Source organism: Phyllostomus hastatus, unplaced genomic scaffold (genome assembly GCF_019186645.2).
Source record: "Phyllostomus hastatus isolate PE091 unplaced genomic scaffold, TTU_PhHast_1.1 phas_scaffold_182, whole genome shotgun sequence".
Classification (NCBI taxonomy): domain Eukaryota; kingdom Metazoa; phylum Chordata; class Mammalia; order Chiroptera; family Phyllostomidae; genus Phyllostomus; species Phyllostomus hastatus.
The window spans coordinates 11,009,709-11,036,373 of record NW_025334013.1 but is presented as its reverse complement, the minus strand read 5'-3'; the positions used below and the strand labels follow the sequence as shown (position 1 = coordinate 11,036,373).

The 26,665-nt window shown below is 59.2% G+C and overlaps 1 protein-coding gene across 2 annotated transcripts in view; it reads left to right on the top strand.

The window, feature by feature from the left end:
- Positions 1-23,513, top strand: part of IFFO2 (intermediate filament family orphan 2) — a 44,814-nt gene extending 21,301 nt beyond the window's left edge. The window contains exons 2-9 of one of the 2 annotated variants that reach the window (XM_045859353.1): positions 10,362-10,422; positions 11,878-11,973; positions 13,156-13,296; positions 14,568-14,707; positions 18,491-18,611; positions 18,766-18,858; positions 19,849-19,979; positions 21,199-23,513. In XM_045859353.1, the coding sequence (XP_045715309.1) occupies positions 10,362-10,422; positions 11,878-11,973; positions 13,156-13,296; positions 14,568-14,707; positions 18,491-18,611; positions 18,766-18,858; positions 19,849-19,979; positions 21,199-21,304 (889 nt within the window). In that variant the 3' untranslated portion in view covers positions 21,305-23,513. The remainder of the gene's footprint in view (positions 1-10,361; positions 10,423-11,877; positions 11,974-13,155; positions 13,297-14,567; positions 14,708-18,490; positions 18,612-18,765; positions 18,859-19,848; positions 19,980-21,198) is intronic. The other variant, XM_045859354.1, reaches the window with a different exon arrangement.
- The last annotated feature ends 3,152 nt before the right edge of the window (positions 23,514-26,665 follow it).

Below are 26,665 nucleotides of genomic sequence, written 5' to 3'. Positions count from 1 at the left end.
GACTGATCCCATCTTTATTTTTAAAAGATCTCATAAGAAAAAAGAAATCTCATAGAAAGGATGTACAGCCAATATTAACATCGATTATCTCGGGACGGGGGCTTGGATGGGTTTCTGTTTTTATGTTTTTCTGCTTGGCTTACCTGGCTTTTTTTTTTTTTTTTAATTTCTTGTGTAATCATTGTGAAGTTCGCATGCAATTTAAAACAAGGGGAAACGAGCAGCTATTTTTGTCTTTTAAAAATGCAAATGCTTTTGATTTCTTGATGAGGTGATATACATCGTTCAAAATTTAAAACGGTACAGGAGGAGAGGGTATTCTGACACATGCTACCAAGTGGGTGAACCTTGAGGACATGCTGAGTGCAATAAGCCAGACACAAAAGACCAAACAGTGTGGGATTCCACTTACACGACGCACCCAGAACAGTCGGATCCAGGGGCAAAGAGAATAGAATGATGGTGGTGGGAGGCTGGGGGAGGGGAGAACGGGGAGATCTTGTTTCATGGGGACAGAGCTTCGGTTTCGCAAGGTGAAGGGTTCCGGAGACGGGCAGTGGTGGTGGTCACACAAGGACGTGAATGTGCTTAATATCATTGAACTTGGAGCCTGAGAGCCCAGGATGAGCACCCCCTTTCATGCCCAGGCCCGAGGCCCAGATCTCCCTGCCTGTGGGGCTGGGGGAATGAGGCTCGGATGCCAGGGAGCTCTGGAACCCGCCGCCCTCTCTCAGTGAGAGGGGAATACTCTTCATCCACTCCTGTGCCCTAGCCCTCGGCTCCTGGGTGGGCACTTGGGAAACATGTCTGTCGTGGGGGAAAGAAGCTGGAATCTAAGCCGACGGCCAGCTGGAGCTGGGCTGTGGCACACACACGCCCTGTGGCATCCGAGGTGCCGGGTCTGTGCCTGCACCGGGACGTGGCGCGGGACTGGACCTGCGGGAGGGAAGTCCTGCCGTGTGTCTTCGTTGGGTGGCTCCACGTGCTACCAGGTGTTGGCAGCAGGGGGTGTGGTTTAGCACGCAGGGAGCCCGCCGGTGCCAGGGACCCTGGCTGGTCCACTCGGGAGAGCTGAGCCGCCCGTTATCCACAGTGGGAAGGACATCAAGACCACGTTCGAGGCTGATACAGGGTGAGGAAAAAGTGGGTTTACAGTTGTTTGTATGGAAAAAACACACTGATGAATAAACAACAATACAAGAATGAACTCTCTGTTTCACGCACTCCCAGCTGTGAACCTACTCTTGCCCACCCTGTGTAGCGTCCATCTATCGAACGTTTACTGGGAGCAGGGCTCTGAGCTAAGCGCTAACCCCCCGGCTCCTTGAATCCAGCAGCCCCGCAAGGTGGGCGCTTCCACTTACCCCCACCTTAAAGATGGCCGGAAGCACACATCTGCCCCTCCCAGCTTCCTCCTCTAGTGGGGGAAAGTGAGGGACCTCCGTAGCCAGTGCCTGGTTGCCTGGGTGCCTGGTGACAACCTGCAGCCTTTCCCCACCATGAAGTCCACAGAACAGCAGAGCTGAAAGAAACAGGCCATTTTACAGATGAAGAAACTGAGACCCAGAGAGACCGGGGCGTGACCTCAGGGAGGACAGGGCAGGGCATGTGTTCAGAGCCTGTGTATGCCATCTCTTTCACAGACTGGATCAGCCCCAAGCAGGGGGCCTTTAAGACCCCCATTTCACGATGACCGAATGGGGCGGCTCGGGCAGATCGTCTGCGCGGAAGCATGTGCCCGGTGGTGCTGGGATCTGAACCCAGTTCGGTCCGACTCCAAGCCCAGGGCCTGTGTAGCCATCATGCAGCCCCAGCCAGTTGCCGGGCTGCGGCGGTGGCAGGGCTGTGGGTGGTCAGTCGTGGCCGGTGGAGAGGGAATGTTTAGGCCGTGAGAAGTGAGTAAACAGCCTAAGCAAATAGCCTGGGTAGGCGGCTCTTTTCAAAGTCGGTGGCTGTGACCCCCATGGGCACATATCCATCCGTGCATCTGGCCGAGGCCTGGTCACGTGACGGCGTTCCCTGAGCAGTGCGCTGGGGGCGTGGTAGGGAGAGAGTGGGGTTTGTGGGGCTGATCAGACAGCCTCACCCCTGAGAAGCTGCTCAGGCGTGGGCGTCAGATGGACCTGGACGCAGAGTGAGTCATTTCACCAGAGCCTCGGTCTTCTCACCTGTAAGGTGGGAATCACAGCACCTGGCTCCCAGAGCTCCGATGGGAGAGCAGCGGCAAAGCGCAGTTTCACAGTGAACGCAGTTCTCCTACTTCTGGAGAGCAGAGTCTGGTGAGAGGGGCAGCACCCCGAATGCCACGGCGAAGGCACATGCCAGGACTGGAGACACCGGGATGGGGATGGGCATCCTGATTCATCCTGAGGAAGTCATGAAGGGCTCCCTGGAGGAGGTGATGAAGGTATAGCAAGTCTGAAGTCGTTGGAAACGGTGCCCCAGAAACCTCATGGTGGCCTGCACTTTGGGAGGCAGACCCCTGATCGCCATGAGATGCTCGTTGAGTCACTTCCCTTCTCAGTGTGGCCTGGCTTGTGGGGGGCAGTGCCCACTTGGGGTGTAGTTTCTGGATGGGGGACTGGAAGGAGGGTGCTGCCCAGCACAAAGCTCTGGATCACAGGCGTCTGCAGGGTTGCTGGGTCTCCGAAGGTATTTTCAATAGATGACAACAAAATCAAAGTGACGCTGGGAACCAGCGCAGATATGGACACTGGGTGACAGGAACAATGACTCATGTTCGGAGGGACTCTTAGAGATCACATCATATACAGGATAGGGGACTAAGGCCCAGGCGGGAAAGGACTTGCCGGAGTCATGCAGTGGATTAGTGACAGAGCCGGGACTCGAACCAGGACCTCCTGCCTCCTAGCCCAGAACCCTGTCCCCCACAGGGTGCTTCCCTGTGGGCATCAGACCCCCTGCTCACGCCCGAGGAGCCTTGCACAGGCCGCGTCCGCTGCGATCCGCTGTTCCAGGTGGAGAGAGCGTCCGTGCTGACCGTACACTGGGCAGGGGGCACCCTTGACAGGGTGGCCGCTCAGACCCAGCCCATCACCAGCTCGCCGCTGCTGGGCTCTGGCCTGCGAGGGCCCATTACCGCCGCCTGTAATGGAATCGGCTGCCCTGGTTAAGTGTTCACATTAAATTAATGCCTCCTCCGTGGAGACAATCAGTTGGCATTTAATTTGTGTTTCCTTCTGAGCAGCAGAGTATGGCCGGGTGGCCGGGCAGCCGGGCCTCTCACGGGCACGCCTGCTGGGCGGCCCATCGCTGGCATCAGCGGCCCAGTGCGGGTGGGAGCCCCCGGGAGGAGGAGGGCGAGAGTGCCGAGCCATGCTGGCAGGTGCCCGGGAGAGTGTGGCAGGCCTCCCTGCTCGAAGGCTGGGCGACCCAGCCCTCCTTTCACTGGAGAGAGAAGATGCGGTGAAACCAGAGGAGAGAACCAGGTCAGGAGATGGAGACGCCACGTGCTCCAGGGCTCTCCCGGCCCCGCCCACTCCCACTGCCCTTTTCGCTCCCTCAGTTCTCTTCGGCCACAAACGTGAATTGTGTGTGATATTAGACAAGCGGGCTGGTGTGTGGAAAGAGGAAGTTGACTCAGTTGTGATTGTTCAGCTCTCTAGGGGGGTCGGCAGAAGCTAAGGGGGCGTGGGGCCCTGGTTTTCGCACGCAGCTCCAGCCCCACCTCCGAGTGCCCACTCTGCACTGAAGGAAGGGCTCGCTAGTCTGCGTCTGCCTGCGCTGGCAGCCTCCCCTCCGTTTCAGATTAGTCTAAAGAGGAACCTGCCCGTCAGGGCACGGTCTGGGCCCTGGCTTGGCAGCGAGGGGTGGGGAGGGGGGAGAGGTGCCTCTGGGTTATCGGTGGGTGGGCTCACAGGCAGCAGAGTGACCCCAGCACACCCCCAGCCGTCACCTGGCAGCCTCCCCCGGCCCTGGCTGTGCTGCAGTGGGGTGAGCTCCCCGTGGCCCAGTGGAAATCCCTCTCCGCCCGTCTGCCCTCCGCCAGAGGGCCAGGCCCACGCTTGGCCCAGAGTGAAGTTTTCTGCTGGCGGCTCCTGGCCCAGCCTTACCTGAGCTTGCTTCCCATCCCCTGAGCCGGCCTGGGCGTGCCGCCCTCGCCTTTTTTCGGAAAGGTGTGGACCATTCCTGCGGTGGCCTCCCAGCTCTCTGAGGTCTGGCTACTGGGGCCAGCGTGCCATTCTACAGTTCAGAGTGAGCCACTGAGCATGCTGTCTGCTGTATGCGGGGGCGGGGCTGGGTGTTTTTGCCCCCCCCCCCCTTAGCTTCCCATCTCACAGATGAAACTGAGGCTCAGAGAGGGTAATTGACTTGCCCAGGCTCACACAGCTGGGAAGTGGTTAGACGAACCCAGTGCCTTGCTGGCCAGGAATCTCCAGGACTTTCTCCCCAGAAGCCCCAAGGCTGCCCCCGGAGCCTGGATCCTTTTGCTGGGGCGGCCCCCACTTTCCTCTGGAGCCGGAGCCCCGGAGCCTCTTTCTCTGCTTGCAGAGGAAGTGAAAAATCCGTGAGTCAGTCCCTCTGCCAGTGACTCCGGCTTGGCTCGCTCCCCGCAGTAAGCGGGCTTTGTCAGCCCCTTTCCTGTGGGCTGTGTGTCATCTTGAGCTGGTGGGGGAGGCGGGACGCTGGCCCAGTGAGTGTTGGGAGTCGGGGCTGACTTTGAAGCTGCCCACCCCCTCCGGGCAGCCGCTGGCTGAGACTTCTCTCTCACCCGCCACGTGATCCAGCGGTGGCTCCTCAGGAATGCCTGGAGACCACATCTGGCGGAGGGGGGTGGGTGCCGCCCCTCCTCCTGGCCTCGGGCCTCACACGTGCGCTCCTTCTGCTAAGATGGTTGCTCAGGCCCCAGAGCTCAGAGCGCACTGTCGTTCGGGGAGTCATTTCCTCTCCTCCTCGCCCTCATTGTCTGACATCCTTGCATCCCCTCCCCGGCTGGAGAGCTGTGGGAAGTGGGAGAGGGAAGCTTTCTCCCCCTGCCTGCTTCCTGTGCTGGCTGTCTCTCCCCCTGGCCTAGCCTGGCCTGGCCTCTCCCTGGGGAGGCTCTGGAGCCAGCCAAGTGGGCGAGCAGACGGAGCTGAACGGGGAGCTGGAGCTGGGAGCTGGGCTCCTGGAAGCCCCCAGGCTGGGGGCGGGGGTGCACGCAGAAGATGATCCTTGCAGGCAGGAAGGGCCTTGGGTGGGGAAGGGGTGTGAGCAGGAGGGCTGAGGAGTGGTTTCAGTTTAGATTCATTCATTCATTCATCCATCCATTCAGCAAATCCGTGCAGCAACAGTGTGACTCCGCACCGAGTGCAGGAAGGAGGGTTGTAGGTGCAGGGAGGAAGTGCAGCAGTGGGCACAGGGACAGTGGTTACCAGCAGCTCCCTGGACCGGTGGAAGGGCCCGACCCCGGCTTCAGACCCCTCTCCTCTAATGACTTGTTTGAGGGCGCCCCTCCTCTGTGCCTCTGTCCTACCCTAGAACAGGCGTCTCACCCCTGTCTTCTCCAGGCCCCGACAGGCCAGGACACAGGGTGCCTGAGACCTCCTGCAGTGGGTGCTGGAGGGCTTCCCTGCACCGCCGGCACACACATATCCATGTTCCCGATTCATGGCCTGGCGGTCCGAGCCCCTGCTTGTCCTTGCGTTGGCCCAGAGGCCCTCCCGCACTGTCCTTGCCCTCGTCCAGCACCTGCCCCCGCTCCCATGTGTGGGTCACACCCCAGTGGCACCCCAAGGGTTTCTGGGAAGGCTGTTGTTGGCCCTTCCTCCCTGGGACCCTGGTTTCACACTCAGGGAGTGTGGGAGTGGAATGGCTTTCCTGGAGTGTCCCTGGGATGTGGTGGGCCACCATCCATCTCGCTGGGAAGCGGAGGCAGATGCTGGGGGAGGCAGAGCCGGGGCCCAGTCTCCCTGCCCTCCTGCCCTTCCCTCCTCCGGAACTCCAGGGTGGAAGGCACTCTGCCTCCCACTCCCTGTGTGACCCTGGGCCTGGGTGTCCTTATCCGAGCACTCAGGTCTGGACGCGGTGAACCCTGGTGCCCTTCCGCCTTCACTTCGGGAGATTCTCTGAGTGTCAGCTTTCTCCTGAAAAGTGGAAACGCCTCCCCCCCTCCACCCCCGCCCAGCTGGGAGATCTTGGCTAGTAATGGCTTTGGACTTGAGCTTCATCAGTAACATGGATGTACCTAAAGGTTACTGTGCGACCCATTGAAACGAGGTCGTGCACGTGTAAAGCCCCTCGGACCGGTGCCCGGCGCACCGGAAGCACCCAGACCGTGTTGGACGCGCTGTCAGTATGACCACCGTCCTCCCCGCCGGCATTCCCCACCCTGCCGGCTTCGGAGGCTCCGCGTCACGCTCTGAGGCCCACATGTGAGACCTGTAGGGTGTCTGCCTGCGGGTGGGGTGGAGAGGGAAAGGATCTGGGGCACAGCAGACCTGGGGCCGGGGCCCAGGCACCCTTGGGAGGTGGGGAAGGTGGAGGGTGGTCTGTCACTGTCTCTGGCATGGTGGCTGGGGTGAGAGCCGTGCGTGGGGAGACACCACCGTCGAGCCGCCCTGGGAGAATGGGGTCCTGGGGCCCGGCTGCCACGAGCAGGGGCTTGGAGCTCCGGGAGGGGAAATCATGGGAGTGGCTGCGGGGACTCAGGGAGGAAGGGGGCGGCAGGCGAGACTGGCCTGGGCGAGTGCGCGGGACTTCAGCAGGCTGCGCAGGAGGGAGGGACAGGGAAATCGAATAGCCTCAGAGCCTCTGCTTCCCCATCTGTCAAGTGGGGGGACAATCCTTAGCAGTGGGGCTAAGTGACATGTTGTATTTCACGTGTATATGAGTGCCTAGCGTGGTGAGCACAGCCCAGAAGGCGACCAGTGAATGCCCCCCCCACAACCCCTTTCTCTCATCCGACACATTAAGAAGAATTTGGAAGTTTTATGAGCTGTTGGCTCGGGGTGGCAGAGGTGGCTCTAGGAGACTCAGGCCACCTTGGCTGTGGCTCGAGCTGTCTCTGTGTCCTGGGCCTTCCCCCTGTGAAACAGGGGAGGCTTCTTCTGTGTGACCCCTTTGCTATGCCGTGGGTCAGCGGAGTTTAAAGGGCGTGACATCCACCAGCCCCTGACCCACAGTAGGTGTGTCCCCTTCCTAGTGTCCGCTGGCTCCTCCCTGGCCTCCCCGCTGCCCCTCTTTGCTCACGCCACCCCTCTGCCCGAAGCAGCCGTCCCGCCGAAACCGTACTCCTGTGGGCTGACCCAGGTCCGGGGAGGGGACAGTGCCTGGGACGCGGGTGTTGACATTTCATAGCCCACAACTTGGCGGACCAGTTCTCCGTGGAGCTGCAAGCTCCCTCCTCCTGGGCTGAGGCGCGGTGAAGGTGGGGTGTCTGGGGCAACTTAAGAAGCGCTTCACCTCTCGTCATCCTCTCAGCCCCACCAGCTGGTGCGGCTGAAGGGCAAAGCTTTTCTGCACAGTCAACACTGGAGCTGGCACAGCCAGGCCTGTCCGCGCCTTTGGGAGGCGCGTCAGCGTGGGCAAGGACTCGGTCTGCCAGGCCAGCTGCTATCTACGCGCTGGGGTCGGTGTTCCGCCTTCTGGGACCCCGAGTGCCGGCTGCCCACCCGGCTTGGCTTTGGAAACAAAAGGCCCGTGAAATCATTTGTGCAAGCTCATCTGCTGGGGTGCAGCTCAGAATCGCTAGCGAGACGTGGGGCCAGGCAGAGCGCCATCTGCAGGGGAGCTCCTTAGAAGTGCAGCGTGTCCGCCCCACCCCGGCGGGACCTGCTGGGTCCAGGGCTGCCTCTGAGCGAGGTCCCTGCGTGATCCCCGTGCTTGTCGCTGTTTTAGCAGGGGCCGGCTTCAGTCCCAGCCCTGCTTGCTAGCTGCGTAGCCTTGGGCCAGTTAACTCACCTCTCTGAAGCTCGGCTCTCTCCTCTGCAAAAGGCCTCTGGGGGAACATTCTTTACCCGCGAGGGTTAATAGTCCACACGAAAGCTGATGAGATGTGTGTACAAGGCACCGAGTCCAGAGAGTGCGTGGCACCCAGGCGTGGCACTCACCGATCAGTGGCTGCCCCTACGGCTGCGGATGTGTCTGGAGATCCAAAGATGCAGCTCGGGCTCTCGCTCTCCATTGACTGGGGGCAAGTTGTTCTTATTTGGGCCTCATTTTCCCCATCTGTGCAATGGGTCTATTGGTCCCTGCCCCACCTTCCTCCTGAAAAGGCTGCTGAAAGGAAAAGCGAGATGGGGCTGAGCCTCATCCCCGGGAGCCTGGGGAATGGGGGGGGGGGGTGTGTCGGGGTGGGGGGCGCTGAGATACTCCTGGGCGCCCGCGTCCTCATCCCTCGCTGCCCCCTTCTGTGAAAGCAGTGGCAAGGCCAGGCCCTCCCTTGCACCCCCTTGCTCACTGGCCTTGGAATTGAGTTCTCTGCCCCCACTCAGAGCAGCACGGCCAGGAGAGATGATTCAGCGTGGGACCTGTGTCTGGCACTGGCCTCCTGGAGGGCAGTCCTAATGCCCCCTGCTGCTGGGTGGGGGCTAGGGTAGCCTGTGAATGGCCCCCCGCTGGGATTTCCGTCCCCCACATTGGGCCCGGGAATGACCTCCTGGCCTGGCCTTTGACATACTAGGTGACCTTGCAGATTCCTGGCGCGCTGTGGGCCTTGGTTTCCCCGTTTGTACAATGAGTGTAATTCATGGAGTTGTCCGGCCTGCGTTGGACCCTCCGTAGCTTCCCCCGTGTCCCTCACCCCTGGCGGAAGCCCCCACCCAGCCCCACTGCCCTCTAGGTTCGGGACCCTGTGGCCACCAGCAGATCTAGGCTTGCTGCCAGTGTTGGGGGCTGGGAAAGGCCCAAGGGAACAGGAGAGAGGCCAGTGTGTGTGTGTGTGTGTGTGTGTGTGCACGCGTGCGCAAGCACTTGCACCATCCGGGAGCCCTGGCCAGGCCCGTCTCGTTTTGTGTGGGAGAGCGGAGGAATTTTCCTCTGTGTGTGCAAACAGTATCTGTTTTCTCGTTTCCAAAAGCTGGTGACGTAACCCACTCTTTATCCATTCCTCCCCTCTGGCCTATTTTTAGCTGGCCCCGACAGCATCCTAAAGGGCCTCCAGACCTGCCTGCTCTGAGGCCATGTAGGGAGGCGGCAGTGGGGTGAGGAGAGCGAGAAGCTCAGGAGCTCGTCTGTCTGCCCCAGGATGGAGAGGGGGACGGAACCTGCCCCAGCTTCCTCTGGGGAGGGCGGCGGCGGGGAGGCCTGGCCGTGGAGCCCGTTTGGTCTCCGATGGGGCCTGGTCCAGGAGGAGCCCAGCAGGGTGGCAGCCACTCAGTCTGGAGCCTCTGGCCGGGTTGGAGTCCTGGCCCCACCTGCCCTCACCCTGACCTTGGGCCCCTGCCTCCGTGCCTTGCTTTCTTCACCTGTAACCTGGGGCTGATGGAGGCCCCTGTGCTGGAGGGTTGTTCTCAGGATCGGATTATGTCACATAGGTGGGTTCCCGGCAGGAAGTAAGCCCTCAGTTGAGGTGAGCTGGAATTGTTACGGTGATGATATGAGCATCTCATCCAGGCTCCAGTGACCGCTGGGGGGACCGTTAGCCCCGGCGTGCCCTCTCTTCTCTATCGCCTCCCGTCCTGCCTCAGCCAGCGTGTGAGCGCACAGATAATACGTGTACAGCCCCTGGAACAGGGCCAGGCACGAAATAAGTGCTGAATGAATGGGAGCTGTATTTATTCTATCTTTGTTTTAATGTAACAAGGCAGGCTTGGGTTTGAAGTCCAGCCCTACTCACTAACTAGCTGTGTGTCTTTGGGTAGGATGTTCAACCTCTCTGAGCCTCCATGTCCTCCCCTGTGAGATAGGGATGCTAATAGCTGTGTAGGAGCTGTCTTTGCTGGTTAGGGCAGGCTGCAGGACCATAGACTCTGAGAGTGCAATAGTTAGCACAGTGCAAGCGTGTTTCTTGCGGGTGCAAAGAGCAGCCTGAGTGGGGTGCTGGCTGCAGCCTGGCTCCTGAGGGCCAGCCTCGAAACTGCACCTTGCAGCGACGGCAGGGGCAGTGGCATCTGTGCAGCACTATACAGTTTGCTTGGAGGGGGAGTGGCGGTCTCTCCCGCCCTCCTCGTCCTGAGGTGCCGTGCTCATGGCTGGAGCGTGTCACTCAGCAGCACCTCCTGGAACTAGGGCCATGTGTCCACCTGGCTGTCGCTGCCCCACCTTCACCACGCCTAGGCTGGGAGCTCCTGGAGGGCAGGCCGGGATGGATGCACTGCTGTGCCGTCGTCCTTGCCCAGCCCGGGGTGGCTGCCTGTCCTGGGTCTGAGGACTGGCATGGGAGGCCCCCTCTGACCACCTGTCTTTCTTGGCTCTTACAGATGGGAGGAGGAGCTGGCCAAGAACATGAACCTGCAGACCGTGGTGGACACGCTGAAGGAGGTGAGAGCCCTCAGAGGTCCCAACCAGAGGGGAGGCTCTCGGGAGGACCATGCGGCCAGGGGACATGGTTCCCAGCACAGCCCCTACTCTGTGTTACCTCCCGCTGCCTCAGTCTCCCAGATAGAGCCAAGAGGCCTCCTCTGCACGCCCTGCTTTGGAGCTAGGAAGCAGCCAGCGCAGTGTTGCAGAAAAGCTCAGGCACGGGAGTTGGGAAGCCCGAGTCCAAGTGCTGGTGCTGCCCCGGCTTGAGGGGCGACCTTGGACTAGTGACTCCCCTCTCCTGCCTCTTCCCCCCGCCTGAGGCTTGGACTGGATGGTGTCTCAGCACCCCTCCTCCAGCTTGCAGCAACTGACTGGGGGCCGAATGCCTTGGAGAGGGTGGCCGCACGTCACCAGTTGGGCTCCGAGCCTTAGCAGGCTCTCCATGGTGGCAAGAGGCCCTTCCTTGTTATTCCGGCCCAGGAGCTCTGTGCTCTGGGCCCCGTACTCATCTGCTTGCTGGGTACCCCAGGCCACAAGCTTCTCCTTCCCGGCCTCTCTTTTCCCCTCAGTCAAATGGGTGCACGGATAGTGACCCCACGATAAGGCATGGAACACTCTTTCAGATATTTTTAAAATCACTCTCTGATATTTAAAACATTTATCTTCTGAGAAAGTTAGAGACAGATTAAAACAATATCAGTACACAGAAGGGAGGGGATGAACACCCTCCATTTTTATAACAAAAGCGCTTTTTACTTTACAAACATAACATGTTCGTGCTCAAATATTTGGAAAGTTGAGAAGAGCTTAGAGAGTCAAACAAAACTTCTCTCCAGCTCTGCCTCTCCGCTGCTGGTATACCGGGGTGTGCCCTTCCGGTCTTTTCTGTGCAAACACACACACACACACTCTGGGTGTGCACGTGCGGGCAGGTTGACACACCTGGCCTTGCCATTTTAGAGAACCAGAGATGGTCAGTTATTGGCAGTTTCCCAAGAATTGACCCAATATTTGAACCTATTGGGACCACTTGTTGCAGTAACCTGCTTTCTCTCTATCTACCACGGGGTTTTCCACACTGTGAATATTCCTTTGAAAAGTGTTTTATTTATTTTTTATTTTTTTAAAGATTTTATTTATTTATTTTTAGAGAGGGAAGGGAGGGAGGAAGAGAGAGAGAAAAACATCAATGTGCGGTTGCTGGGGGCTGTGGCTTGCAACGCAGGCACGTGCCCTGACTGGGAATTGAACCTGTGATGCTTTGGTTCGCAGCCCGCGCTCAATCCACTGAGCCACACCAGCCAGGTTTGAGAAGGGTTTTAAACCGAGGGGCAGGAAGCCAGGCTGAGCGAGGTCCTCGGCACACCCCTTCCCCAGCCATCGGGGACCCGGCCTAATCCGGCCCAGGGTCCGGCTCCTCCTGCCCCTCAGGTGCCTGGCCCCGCTCAACCCTCCCGGTCTCCGTCCCCACAGGCAGCACAGGAGGCGGAAGCCATCCAGGAGGAGATGAACGAGACGATCGAGAGGCTGAAGGCCGAGCTGGTGGTGTTTAAGGGGCTCATGAGTGATGTAAGTGCCACCGGCCGCCGCCGCTGCCCCCGGGTGTCGTGACCTCCCCCCACTCCCGTCATGCAAAACGCTTCATTCACTCCGAGGCTCCAGAGCTCGGCTTCTAGTTAGAGTCCTGGCTGGCTGCGTTTGACCGTGAGGATGACCGATGCATCGGAGACCAGGCGCCCTCCTCCCGCCCCTTCCCACTTCCGCTTCCCTTGGTCTGAGTAGAGATGCATTAATCTGCCGCTTAACCCATCCCGCCCTGCTCGGGCTCCTCTGAGGGTCTGTGTGTGTCGGCTCCGGCTCCTCCCCAGCTCGCCATGATGCGGCGGCGGGCGTTGGCCGCGGGCCTCGGTGTCTGGGCACAGGTTGAGGGCGGCCCTGTGCCAGCCTGAGAGGCTGCCCGGGCTGGCGGCCTCCAGCAGGGTTGCTTTGTAAAGTCAGGGCAGGCCCGTGTACGTGTCCTCGGGACGGCGATCAGAGCCCTTCTGGGTAACCGTGGGTGAGGGGAGCTGTTGGCAGCCCAGGCCTCCTTCCTGCTGGGGACCCGGATTTCCTGCCACCCACCGCCAAGCAGTGGGCATTATGTGGGGAGACACTCCAGGAAGGAGAAGGGGCCCGATCATGGGAGGCCCAGCCCGGTGTGGCTTCTGGTCCTGGGGGCATGAAGCTGGGTGTGGCTGGGAGAAGCTTCCTGGGGCTCCAGGGGGAGCCCCCTGCCCTGAGCAGACCTGTGCTGTCAGCCGTGGGAGGGACCCTGAAGAGACAGAGCCGCCCTGGCAGGCACCGCCGGGTGGGGGACAGGTGGGGCGCGCTGGGTGGGAAAGAAGGGGAGTCTTTCACCGGTGGGAGCTGCCTTTGTGTTTCCTTTGCGCTAACAAAACACACACGGACACTGTGTCTGCTGAGAGGATGCCTTCCAGCCCCAGAGAGACCGGCGCACACGGCCTCACATTGTCCACTCGGCGCCAGAGCCTTTGGCTCCCACGGCCCCTCCACCCCCAGCCCCCGCCGAGCAGCGCTGGCCCAGCCCTTCACGCCCAGGACAGGCTCAAGGCCCCTCTTGGACTCCGGGGCCGTCCGCTCAACACCTAGGGCCTCCCACCCCTCTCTGTCCATCAGCGGCCTGGGAGCAATGCCCCCACCCCGTGCTTGCTCCATCCCTCGCTCACGTAACCCCTGCTGTCCTCCCTGCAGCCCATGACAGACCTGGACACAAAGATCCAAGAAAAGGCCATGAAGGTGGACATGGACATCTGCCGCCGAATCGATATCACGGCCAAGCTGTGCGATGTCGCACAGCAGCGGAACTCGGAAGACGTGTCCAAGATCTTCCAGGTGACTAGGGCCGCCCTGCTCACCAGCCGCCACCCCCACCTGGCACTGCAACCCTCCCAGAGAGCCCCGGCCTGCACCCTTGCCTGGCCGACCCGTCCCCCTCACACCCCACCATGCCCTCCCCCAGACTTAGCATGGCCTCCCCCGGAGACCGTAGCATCAGGGACTCTAGGCTCCCAGGCTGGTCTGACTCCATCATCAAGGCTGACGGCTTCATCTTGTGGCTGAGGAGACCGCCCCCCTGGGGGGGTGACACGACAGGCTCCAGGAAGGAAATGGCAGACCCGGGACTAGAACTCGGGTCTCCTGACCCTGCAGGGCTTCATCCACCTGCCCACGCTGGGTTCACAGTCCGGCTTGTGGCCTCTTCCTCGGGGTGCCGGGACTGGGTGCCATCGAGGAGCCCTGGCCAGGCGGTGGGTGCGCCGGGCGAGCGGGCCTGAGCCCTGGCCGATGAGCCGCAGAATTCCAGGCACGAGCTGTTGGCCTCGGACTATCTTTCGTTCCCCCCGAAGAGGCCCTCAGCCTCCACCCCTTCCCCTCAGCGAGCAAGTGTGCGTGTTCCGAGAGGAGGCGACGGGTTCGCTGGCAGCTGTCCTCCGGGGAAGGCATGGGGGCGAGTCCAGCTAGCTGCCCGAAGGGCACGCGCCATTCTCCGAAGGCCGCTTCTTGAGTCTGGGTTGTGGTTTGGCTGTTGCTTGAGCGCAGGGCCATACGGTGTGTTGTTGCTTTAAGTGTGTGTTCGGGTATCGCCAGGGAGCTCTGGGCTTCCCTGGGCCGTCTGTGCACCTCTGGGCCTTCTCGCCGACCCTCTGCTGCAAAGCAGGGGGCCTGTTTCAGCCTCTGTTTGGTTTGCTCGCGTCTTGTCTGCTTGGAGTGGAGGGAGCATGGTGAGCCCGGGGCCGCCGCCTGCTGCCTTTGCACGGGAGCAGGGGGGCTCCGGGCGGCATGGAGCCATCTGCACCTCCTCCCCGGGGGCTTCTCTGGCCCTCTGGCTTCTGTGGTGAAGGGGTGAGCTGAGCTGGCCCGACCAGCAGGGCAGGGGGGTGTCCAGGCTGTCTGTGTCCTCTGTCCCGCACGTCTCCCCGCCTCACGCTTCCTGCTAACGCCGCCTGCTTCTTAGAGGACCCGTGCATCTCTCCCGGCGTGGCTGGCCCCGGCCACCCTCCATCTGCCCCGTGGGGTGCTCGCTCCCTTCCCAGCCCACCCCGCCCGCCCCTCCATTCCGGCAGAGCCTCCCGGTCACCTTGATCTCTTCCTTCCCGGCTCAGGTGGTCCCCAAGAAGAAAGAGCGTAAGGTGACTTCGGACGATGACATCTCGGAGCAGGACGGGGAGGTGAACCGGTTCCCAGACGAGGAGGTCGGCTCCATGAACATCACCGACGAGATGAAACGCATGTTTAACCAGCTGTGAGTACCCCGCGTGTCCCCGCCGCCCCAGCAGGGAGCCCCGTTCTGCTCGCCCGGACACCCGGGGCAGGGGTGGCAGACAGTGGCCTGGGCCGGAAGTTGCCTGCAGGTGTGTTTTGTTGGGACAGCGTAAGGAACAAGTTTGCATTCGTTTGTGACGTTTCTACTTTGGGGAGCTCCACATTTTCGGGAAGGCCCCAAGGGGCAGTAGTGGTGGTCACATTTGGGTGAGGGTCTTGTCTGAGGCCGAGACCCACTTCCGTAGATTTTCCTGGGGTGGGAAGGCCGAGCTGAGCCATGTACCGGGCCTACCACACTGGCCAAGCACCGCCCCACCCCCGTCTGCAGGATGCTTTACACGTGTGACTTTACCAGCTCCAGACAGCCCACCCCAGGAGGTGGGGTTATCACTCCCCTTTCATAGATGAGGACACTGAGGCTCAGGAGGAGCAGCTTGGCCGAGACCGCTCTGCTAATACGCAGCAGAGCCGGGGCTCAGAGCCAAGCCTGCCTGCCCGCGTCCTCTCGCTGTGAGGTGCTGCCTGGGCTCAGTGTGTGGCAGAACACGGGCTGGGCATGCTCAGTGCTGGGTCCTGGGTCAGAGCCAGCTCGTACCGACTGCTGGAAGCTGACTGTGCGTGTCTGCCTGCTCCGGGTTCAGTGATGGCACGTTAGTCGCTTAAAGTTTGCCAGGTTGGAAAATGAGCAAATACCACCACCCATTGGGGCTGCCCCCCCTGCCCCTGCGGAGAGCTGGCTTACCTGGAGCGCACTGTATAGAGTCGTCTGGGGCAGGGATGCTCTGTGGCCTCGGCCTGTCCAGGTCCCTGTTCTCAACCCTGGTCCAGCTTTCACGCTAATCCATGTTGTACCCTGAAGTGGGGGAGGGGAGGGGGGCGAGGTGCCACTTGGGGCACTGGGTGACTTGTCTAAGGGCCTGGAGTCAAACAGCAGGGCTGGGGGCTGGGGTCACCTTTCCCCCGCCCCCCTCCCCCCGCCCCCGCCGGACCAGCTCCTGCCTGCTCTCTCTGGAGGCTCTCTGGAGGTGCCGTTGGGCACCCGAGCCCCAAGAACTCAGCTTTTCCCCAGAGCTCCACCCCCCTCCCCCACCTCCCCTCCCCTCCTGGCACCAGAGTCTCAGGCTGAGCGAACTCTCTGAACTGACATCTCTCCCCAGGGTCCTGAGTTTCCAGCTGCAGGGGTGGGTTTGTGATCCAGGCTCAGACGGCCAGCACCAAACCGCCTGGAACCCCTCCGAGAGGGCACACTCCTCTCAGCAGGTGCCTCTGGCGTGAGAGTCGTTTCAAAAGTTAGGGGCGTGGGACTCCCCTAAGACTTCCTGCAAAGCTCTGGGGCTGGCTTAGCCTTCCAGACTCCGAGCATCATTCCGCCCAGCCCCTTCCTGTACTGATGCGGAAACTGAGGCTCAGAGAGGGACACGTGAGGAGCTGGGGTGGAGTCTGACCCCGACTGCCAGTCCAGTGCTTTGTCCCCAGCCAGCTGTCTTCGTGCTGGGAGAGGTGTGCCTCGGCCCACTCTGTGGCACCTTCCCTGCCCTGGTCCCTTTGCAGCGGAGCCAGGCCACTCGGGAAGGAAGGAAGGCAGGACCGGGAACGGCGGGGCTGCATGTGCCCCACGCTCCCCTGTACGTGAGGCCCCCCGAAGCAGAGCCCAGATGGGGCCGTGTCTTGGGGACAGCCGTTTGAAGGGGACAAGGAGACTCCCAGACTCCTGATTCCTCCTTGATATCACCCCCAAAATCTCCTGTTCTCCTCTTTTGCTGATGAGAAGGGCTTTGGGGGAGAACCCTCGGCTGGGTCTAGGTTTTCTGCTCTGGGCATTTCTGAGCCTCCTTGGAGGAGGCAGGACTGTAGGCCCCCACAGACCCGGGGCGGGGTCATTTGGTTGGATGAAAAGGCTCCTCTGAAGAAATCGTTGTCCTCATTTCCATCAAGTCACCAGGGAATCACCAGGCGGCCCAGGGTGGGTGAGCTGAGAGGGGCAGCCCCGGGGGTCAAGTGTGGGGCTCCGTGGGCCGGGCTGTGTGTACGCAGTTGGATTGAGCTGGTGGTGAAGTTGCCTGAGTTTTTAAAAAAAATCCCCCGGCCACCCCTCCACCCTTGCATCTCTCCACCCCCTCCCCTGCTGACCCCACCCTGGGCGGGGTTTGGCCCCCTCCCGCTGACCACACAGCAGGCTGAGACCCAAGCCGGAGACCGCCCGGGGCCAGTTCCACTGAAGTCTTTGAATGATGCACCCGAGTCAGGGCTGTTTTGTTTTGATCCACATCAGTTGCTTGGGCTCCGGGCCAAGGAGGAGGGGAGGAATTTGGTACTTTCTCTGTACTGTGGCCAGCCCCCTTCCTTTGCCCTGCCTCCCCAGATCTGTCTCGGGGTGGGGTCGCCTCGCCTCTTCGCAGCCCTTTCTCTGGTCCATCTTCCTGTCTTTTCTGGCTTCCTAGACCTCAGCCGGGGTTTCCTTCAGATCCCAGACGCTGGGCAGGAAGTGAAGTCAGCAGCTGAGTATGTGATGCGGTGCTAGTGGACCCCGGGGACTCGTCTGAGGCCAGTCCAGCCTGGACGGGGGTGGGGAGTGGGGGCTCTCCGCCCTGCAGCCCCAGGCCCCAGTTCTCCGGGCTCATAGAGCCACCTAGAGGCTCTGGTGTTCTGGAGACAGATGTGGCTGTGGGTGAGGGGGGGGGCAGGATGTGGCTCTAAGCAGCTTTGTACTAGGAATTCTTTCTTCTTGGGCCCTGGCCAGTGGCCCCTGGCCTGGGCCATCTTTGGAAGGCTGGGGATTCCAGGAAGGGGTTGCAGGAGGGGATTGGCAGTGGGGAGAGGCCTGCAATGGGAATCTGGGCACTTGGGACCCACTTCCGTTTCGGTGGATTCACTGGGTTGAGTGATTTCACTGTTGGTATCAACCTTCTCCCCTGGCTAGTGGGCATGTTGGGCTGAATGATTGTTTAAGGTGCCCCCCTCCCCCAGCAGGGGTACACATGCATCTCCAGAAGCCCCTCAGACCCAGGCAAGCCTGGGTGGCCTGTCACCTGCCTACTTCCTGTTCTAGTGACTAGGGCAGCCCTGAAGTCACCTCGGTTTTGAATTCAGATGTGATTTCCAGCAAGTTACTGTTCCAGAAGTTTACTGAATTCCTTTGTGCCTCAGTGTCCTCATCTGTAAAACGGGAATAACACTACCAACCATCCCAAGTTGCAGAGATTATAGAAATCTCACAAAAAGTAGGGGCTCAGGAAATGAGCTGCTCGTTGAATCACGAGCTTGGACTTGGGAGGAAAACTGCCTTTCGTCTCTGTTGATTTTAAAGCCCGGCACCTTAAAGACACACATTTTAAATTGTATAAAGAGTACGGGAAAACTTTCTGAATTTTATTTTATTTTTATTTTTTTACAGATTTTATTTATTTATTTTTAGAGAGGGGGTAAGGGAGGGAGAAAGAGAGGGAGAGAAACATCAATGTGTAGTTGCCTCTCACATGGCCCCTACTGGGGACTCAGCCTGCAACCCAGGCATGTGCCCTGACTGGAAATCGAACTGGCGATGCTTTGGTTTGCAGCCTGAGCTCAATCCACTGAGCTACACCAGCCAGAGCACTTTCTGCATTTTAAAAGAGTCCAACTCCATGGCTAAGGCCTGTCCATCTGCCGCCACTCTGTCATTTTGGAGGGCTGCCTCGTGGGAACGTACCCACTGGGGCAGGGCCCCTGTCCCTCTGCTGTCCTGGTCCCTGTTCAGCCATGCTCTCCCGTGTCACCCCCGTAGGCGGGAGACTTTTGACTTCGACGACGACTGTGACAGCCTGACGTGGGAAGAGAACGAGGACACGCTGCTGCTCTGGGAGGACTTCACCAACTGCAACCCCTCCATCGACCTGCAGGGCGAGGTGAGCCCTGGGCCTGGCTGCCCAGGGGCCAGGACGCGGGGAGCGGGGGCGGGCGGGCAGGCAGGGTCACCTCCTTTCACTGGCCCCTCCTCCCTCTTCTCCCCCGCAGCCCCCACCACCCAGTTACATTGTCCCTTCTGTCCTGTCTCCCTAGCAAGAGGAAAACTTGGGCAACTTGATCCACGAGACCGAATCCTTCTTCAAGACGAGAGACAAGGAGTACCAGGAAACGATAGGCCAGATCGAGGTGAGGGCTCGGGCTGTGCAGCCCCCCCCCCCCCCCGCCCCTGGTGCCACTCACTGGGGTCACATGGGCGAGACCCCTGGTGGCGAAGTGGTGGCCACATGGGCAGGGGCTGGTGGCCCGTGGCAGCCACAGGCTTGGGAGTCAGAAGGCCGGCCAATTCCCTGCCTGGCACTGGGAAAGCCACACCCCTCCTAGGGCCTCAGTTTCCTAATCTGTAAAATGGGGGTGGTGATCCTCGTCTGCCCCAGAGAGGTTGTTTTAAAGATGTTCAGCTGAGATGCTGATCCCAAAATAAGAAGAGCAGACATTTGAGTGACATCAAGTGACGCTAGGCACTGAGTAGGCCGTTCTCAAGTACACCCTCCCTGGTCCCCACATGCATGCCCTAGTGTGGACCTGGAGGTACTCAGGTGCCCGTGCAGTGGGTGCTGAGCACCCTGTTTGACGGAGGAGGACATGAGGCTGAAAGAGACCAAATGACTCGCCCAAGGCCTCCAGCCAGCAGACGGCCCTCAGGCCCGGCCCCCTCTGCCAGATGAGAGCCTGTGCACTTGGCCGTGCCTCTCGGGGACAGTCATTGCTGTCGTCATGCTGGAGAAAGAGGAGCTCTGTCCCTGGGGACGTGTCACTGGGTGGAGGAGAGGGGCAGAGAGGTGAGGGACAGGAGGGCTTTTCTGACCGAGCCCGCAGGAAGGAGTGCAGGGATGCTGGGCGGACGGAGTGGGGCTGGCCGAGCCCCGAGGGGCTCATGGGGGGGGGGGTGCCCTCGCGGTTGCTAAGCAACCATTCCCTTTTCACCTGAAGCCCGTCTAGACGCTGCTGACCGGCAGGCAGAGAGCAGAGGCCGGGGAGGGCCCTGAGGGCGCGGTGTTCAGGGGTGGCCGTGATGCCGCCCCCCCCCCCCACCTTGGGTGGCGAGGAGGGAACTGCTGAGGGTTTTGCTCCGAGGGTGACTTGGCCTCACGCGTGTCCCACGCTGGTTCCTCTCAGCTGGAGCTGGCCACGGCCAAGAGCGACATGAACCGCCACCTGCACGAGTACATGGAGATGTGCAGCATGAAGCGGGGCCTGGACGTGCAGATGGAGACCTGCCGCCGCCTCATCAAAGGCTCCGCCGACAGGTGGGTGCCTGGCCCCGCCCTCCCTGGGGCGTCAGCAGCTGGGTTCTTAGGGGGCGTTGTGTGGGCTCACAAGTCTGGCCTGTTTCATCTGCCCCACCCATGTGTCCATCTGTCCATCCATCCATCCATCCATCCAATGAATATTGTAGTCACTGACCTACTCTGTGATGGATGAGTTACCTGTCTGACCTCATGTAACTGCCTCCCCCACTTCCTCAGCAGCTCCTCGTCGGAGGCCTGCTCTGTGCAAGGCCGTGGGGGTATAGTGGTGAACACAGCAGTCCCAGCCCCTGCCCCCATGAGGCTTACACCCCACTTTCTGCTGAACTGGGGAGGGGGGGCAGGGCGCTCCTCTTTACCATGGCCGACGGGGCTCCCATTTGTCCTTAGGAAGCAATTTCATGTCCTTCCCCACGTTCCAACCCAGGGCCAGGTGGGTCGGGCCCCTTTTATTTCCTGGGACACACGCAATTCAGACAGAGCCCCTGCCTTGGAGGAACTCGCAGCCTCTTGGGGAGACAGGCTCGCTGATAATAAAATGGGATCAATACCTGTAAAATGCTTGGCACAAAGCATACAAATGAATGTTCATTGTAATTGTCTCTCTTATTATGACTATACTCCTGCAGGCTGTGGCTCGGGCAGTCAAAGAGGGAGGGGCAGCTTTGTGGGAAGCTGTGTGGGGGGCCCTGGGCTCAGCCCACCCGGCCTTTAGCTCACTGAACCCCCCAGAGCCCACTGTCCGTTATTTCCACGGTTCAGATGGAGGAGCAGAAGCTTAGGCGAGTTACTGGGTTTGCCCAAGGCGCCCCCAGCTCATCAGTGACAGAGCCAAAATTTGAACCCCATGCTATTAACCACTGTCCAGTATGGCCTCCCTTTATTGCTGAGGTCATTGGGGTTTAGTGAGCACCTACTATGTGGCCAGACCGGTGTTAGCTGGTTTGAGGGTAAGAACCAAGCTTGATCCACGGTCTCTGCTCCCAAAGGGGCTTTCAGCACCCAGAGCAATTACAGGCCGGGACGGGAGGTCCCAAGAGGTCTTGAGAGCCATGTCCCGCTCATGAGCTTAGCAGATGCTGAGGAAAGCAGGGTCCCCCTCTGAGGTTAGATTTTATAGGAGTGGTTGGCTGCTCAGTCCTTCCTGCTCCTTACATCCCTTCTGGGGTCCTCCCACCGCCCTCTGACTGTCCCCCATTCTCTCTCACGCGCCTTCCAGGAATTCACCGTCCCCCAGCTCCGTGGCCAGCAGCGACTCAGGAAGTACAGACGAGATTCAGGACGAGTTTGAGCGGGAGGCAGACGTGGAGCCCATGGTCAGCTGATGACTGAGTCCCCGGTGCCTGGTGGTCTTGGTGACGGGGCCTCTGCCCCCCTCCCCACGAAGCCAGGAAGGCTCCTCGGAGTGGGGCCCCAGTCCTCACCACACAGACTTCCTCTGCCCGCCCTTCTCCGGAGGCCCCGAGGGACCGCTGCTTCCTCCCTCCCTCCCTCCCACCCATCAACCAGTGCCCCTGTCCACCCACCCACCCACCCAAGGAATGGTGCTCTCAATTTCTATTCTCCATGTTACAAATGCAGACTTCTGTCCAGATGATGCAGTGTTAACCGTGCCTTTTCCCTTAAGCTGAGCCACTTTGAGCTCCAAAGAATTATTCCTAGCAGGTGTTTTTATACAAAACTTGAAGGTGAGGGCGGGGCCCCGAGGGGTATAGTGTGGTTTTCTACCCTCCCACTGCTCCTCTGATTGGCCGTGACCTCTGCCCTCCTCTCCTCTGCTGGCCAGTGCTCAGCGAGTCGGGCCTGGGGTGGTCCGCCTCCGCCCGGGACAGAGCTGTTTGCCTCTGCTAACTCCCTTGGGTGGGGACCTCCCAAGGCGTTTTCCACTTATCAAAAGGGGAAAAGATGGAAGGAGGGAGGGGAGACACATTTTTATTTTCTTTTCGGATCGAGTGGCGAAGCGGAGGGACAAGGCACTGTGGGGGGAAGGCGGAGCCTCACTGTGTTTAAACCACTATGCAAAAAACAAAACACACACACACACACAAAAGCAGCTTGCCTTATACATTGTGGAAGGCAGGCCCTCTCCCAGACTCCTGATTTTCCCTTGGAGCTGGGAGGGAGGCCACGCTAGCGCGACGTCTCTCGCGGCCTCTGAAGGGGTGTGTTCAAGGTCAATAAGGAGGCCTTTGGCTGCCTGTTCGCTTTCTTGGGACCTCTGTGGGTTTGGAGGGCCTTTTACTGCCCTGATGACTTGATGTTTTCCCTCTCCTCCCAGCCAACTCTTCGGCGTTCTGGGTCTTTAATTTCTCTGTGAGAAAGTCTGAAGGGGGCCAGGCCTGCTGTGGCCCTTCCTCCGTGGAGCCCTGTGGGCCCACCTGCCGCCACCTCGGTTCCCCATGGGCCCCAGCCGCCCACTGTTTGGCCACGGGCCTGCACGGGACAGGGACGAGGGGCAGGCAGTGAGGGCTGCTGGGAGAGCGGAGGTGGCGGGAGCTGGCGCTCGAGTGAGATCCATCCTTGCTGGACAGATGTGAGCTTCTTGCCCCACTTCTCTTGACTGACCAGCTGGGGCGTTAACGGGGCCCGTCTCTCCCCAGCACCTGAGTGGACCAGCGTTGAAGAGCGCTGTGTTCGGGCCGCCCGCCAGATCTCAGCTTGGAGCCAGCTGACCCGGTTTTGCTTTTTACAAAAACAAACAAACAAAAAATTCTTTTGTACCCACTCCTGTGGGTCTGATTGCCGGTTTTTGCTTTTGTTGGCCCGACAGCTCCCCCTGGAGGTCAAAGGAGCACACTGTGCCCCTGGGGCCAGAGCCCCTGACCATCCACTGCTTCTGTCTAGAGGCGGAGGCGGGGCTCTCGCTCTGAGTAGGTTTTGGTCCCCAGTCCTTCCTCCCCAGGGTACCAGCCACCTTTAAGGGCCTTCTTTCTCCTCTGTTTCCCGCACCTGTTTTGCAGTCTTAAAACCATTGTACATAATATTCACAGAATATATATATATATAGAGAGAGAGAGAGAGAGAGAGAAAGTGAGAGAGAAAGAGCGCGTTAGTGACGGTGTGTTGTTTTTATTTATCAGCACTTGGCAGCCTCTAGTTTTTTTCCTAATTTTTCCTTTTTGATGTCGTTGGGGGAACACGGGACTGTTGCCTGTGGCAGTCTGGCTGGGAGGCTCCTGGGCCCCGAGTCTCTCAGGCACCACACACACAGGCCCTTGGTAGGTACAGGGAGGGCCAGGGGTTTGGGGGGAGAGACAGCCCCTCCCCTCCTCCTTACCGACCCTTGTTCTAAAGGTTACAGGGTTCAGACACACCTGCCTAGTATTGCTGTTATTGTTATTGTCGTTTTAGTTTAGCTTTATTTTAACCAAAGGTTATCAGAGCCAGTTGGGCTTGAACCTCAGCTGCTAAAAAGAGTTTCCGTTTCCAGGGGCAGGGCAGGCAATGGCTGCCTCCCCGCAGCCTCCACCGTCCAGGGCTGTGGGAGGCATCGAAGGGTGTGGTCTGGTGGAAGCCAGCCCTGGGTTGTTCCTGGGGGGGGGGGGGGGGGTGGCGACAGACCTATCTTTAGAATTAAGACGGAAAGGCAACAGTGTAGTTTGAGGGTGACTAAGGTCGCCATGGTGACTGGCGTCCGGTGGTTTATTCTTGCTTTCCCCTTTGTCGACATTGGGGATACGGGACCCTGAATTTGTCCAAGGACTATGGGAAGGGCAGGAGCCAGAGACAGGCACTGGCTGAGAAGTTTCTTCCTGCCGGTGGTCGGCTGTCGATAGCTATGATAGCTGTGTTCTCCTGGGGAGCAAGGATTTGGGGCAGGCAGGTGGGGGGAGGGGGACCAGCAAGGGTGTGGCTTATTTCCTGGGCAGGGCCCTGGGCCTTGGCCTGGCTCCCTCCTCCCCCCCCAAGTTCTTTTTTGAGTTAGTCGCCCTGCTTGTCCCCTCGCCGTGAGCCCACGGCTCGCCAAGAAAGTCCCCAGCGCTCTCTGAGGCAGCCCCAGGTCCGGACGGGACGCGCTGGGCCATCCTTTGTAAAGCTGTAAATACTTGATTTTGGTTTTCTATTGCTCAGCCCAGGGTCACATTGACACTGGTATTTTAGGCTGTTCTCCGGCGGGCTCTCCTGGGCTGCCCTCTCTCACACTCTCCTATTTTGGGGGGGGTTTGTACACAGAGAGGGTTGGGGAGGGGCAGGGACAGCAATTCATTTTGGTTCCCTGGTTGTGAAACGCACACACGCACACGCACACACACACACTCCTCGTGAACGCGTTTTGTTTTCTTGTGGCAATATGTCTTGAGGTCTCGGAAGGGCGAGTCCGTCTCGGACTTGGCTCTGTGGATACAGCTCAGACTTTGGCTTGGGATGAGGGAGAGGGTGCGGGGCAGGGGATAACTTAAGCTAAATGTAGTCTATTTATAAAGCAAGATCCTCTTATCTATTTTTATGAAAGGAAGGGTTTTTTAATATAGGGTAGGCAGTTGTGGGCGCCCAGCATTTTTCTGTGGGCACGATGCATGTTGCTGCTGGATTTAATATAATCGGTACCCCTCTCCCTGTCCCCCTGTCCTCACCACCTACTCATCCACCCCCATGAGCGGCTCCGGCAGAGTATAGACCCCACCTCACTCCATTTCCCTGTACCCTGATCCCCCAGCTCCTGGGTCCTTGGAAGTCTTACGGGGGAGGGCACTTGTGGGAGTGGGTGGCCAGTGGGGAATTCAGAATTGAGGTGGGCGGGGGGAGGGAGAGGGGGCACTAGACAGGGGACCAGCTCTGCTTCGAGAGTGGGCTGCAGTTAGCTTCTCGAACTATGCCAGGATCCACTTCCAAATCAGCTGTGTTTGGGAGGGTGTGGGCGGCAACGGGGCTCTGAGTTCAGGTGCCACACGGCTTCCTTGGGGCTGTTAGGCAGCTGGCGCCGGAGTGGAAGTGCCATGAGGTGCCCAGAGCCCTGGCTGTGCCCACAGCCCTGGCTGTGCCCACTGCCTGGGCTGCCAATCTTTATGTGCTCCTTCGGGGCCCAGGATGAGGGATTAGGGTGCTGGGGGCTCCCCCAGACCTGCGTCCTCTACCTGGAGACTCCAAGCTCTGGTCCTAGAAGGGCACTCGTCTACAGTGGGCATCTGGAGATGACCGGGTGGGTGTGGGTGAAGGTGGGTTCTCTCTGGAAGGGAGTTTTCCATGGGTGGGAGATTTCCAGGCTTGGGGGGGGCATGTGTTAGTCTTGGGGCAAATCCCTCACTCTTCTTGCTGCCAAGCCCTCAAAGAAATGAGGCAGAGGCACCCGCTACCCCCAAGATCCCTTTGTGGACATTTTAGCACCTCTGTGATTTGTAATCCCACCCCACCCCACTGTTGCTGTTTGTCTGCCAGCTGGGTCTAGGCTCAAGGCGGGGGGAGTGGTTCTACTCATTGAAAGACTACTGATCCTACCAGGAAACCAACCTGTTTACTGTACTGTTGTAAATATCATGCCCTTTATATCCTGTATATTGGCTTCTTTTAAATAAAGTGAAATGTCTTAGAATTGATGGCGTACATTTTTTTTTTAAATGGAGGATAAAGTGGTGATAGGGGAGGGCCAGGAGGATTGAGGCTCATATAAACATTTAATACAAACTAATTAGCCCCTGAGTGATAAAATAGGGAAACTTCACATCATCTGTTACATTTGCATCTCACAATAAAATCTTTACAAGCAGGGAAAGCAGGATTTACGATAGACGTTTTACAAAAGGGGAAGCGAGAGCCAGAGAGATGGCAGGGTGAGTGATTGGCAGCACCTGGTTTGGTGTGGTGGTCCTGTTAATCCACCAAACTCCCATTTCCTCAATTTCCCCTCTGCCCATGAGGCCACCCCACCCCCAGCCTCTGGATTTGACATTGTCTGATGTTGTAGTTTCTTCTTATTAGTGGCCACATTCAGGGAGACATTGCCCCATATGAACTGGGTCCCCTGGCTGAGGTTTTCCTCAAGGATGAGGCGAGACAGCCACCACCAATCCCAATTCGCTTTTCGCCACATGCAAGACTTACGCTCACTGTAGTTTCTCTTTCCCACTACCAAGTGTTTATATTCCCTGAGTGTGATCTTCTGAAGAAAGAGTAACATGATATAATGAAGTCATTCTAAGGTGGGCATTATTACTCCCACATTATAGACAGGGAAACTGAGGCCCAGGGAAGGTCTGTATTTTGCCAGTGTGATAGGGAGGAACTGCAATCAGCATTGGATGGGACTACTAAGCAGGTTCTTGGAACACGCTGCTGGAGGAAATATAAACAGATAAATTAGAAGAGAGTGTAAGAAAAGCTGAAACAGTACTTGAGCAATAGAATGGGGCCCTAAGATCCCCGTCATCAGAAAAGCTTCAGAATCTGAGTTTTAAATAACATTCAAGCCTTCACCAAACTTCTCCAATTGAAAACTGAAATTCTGATCCGAGGTCGGGGGTCGGGGAGGGAATAAAGCGCAGGAGCAGCTGGTTCCGGGGCTAGAAATTCTGAAAGAAAAGCCAGGCATAACCAGCCCAGGTTGTCTCTTTTATAGACCTCAGTCTTCTTCAAGGAGTCAGGCTGCTTATCTAGGCGCCTGGTCCCGGGAAGCCGGGTGGTCCAGCCCCAGGCCGCGAGGCGGAGGGTGACTTGGTCCCGGAGAGGGAGCTGGAGCCAGGGACTGCAGT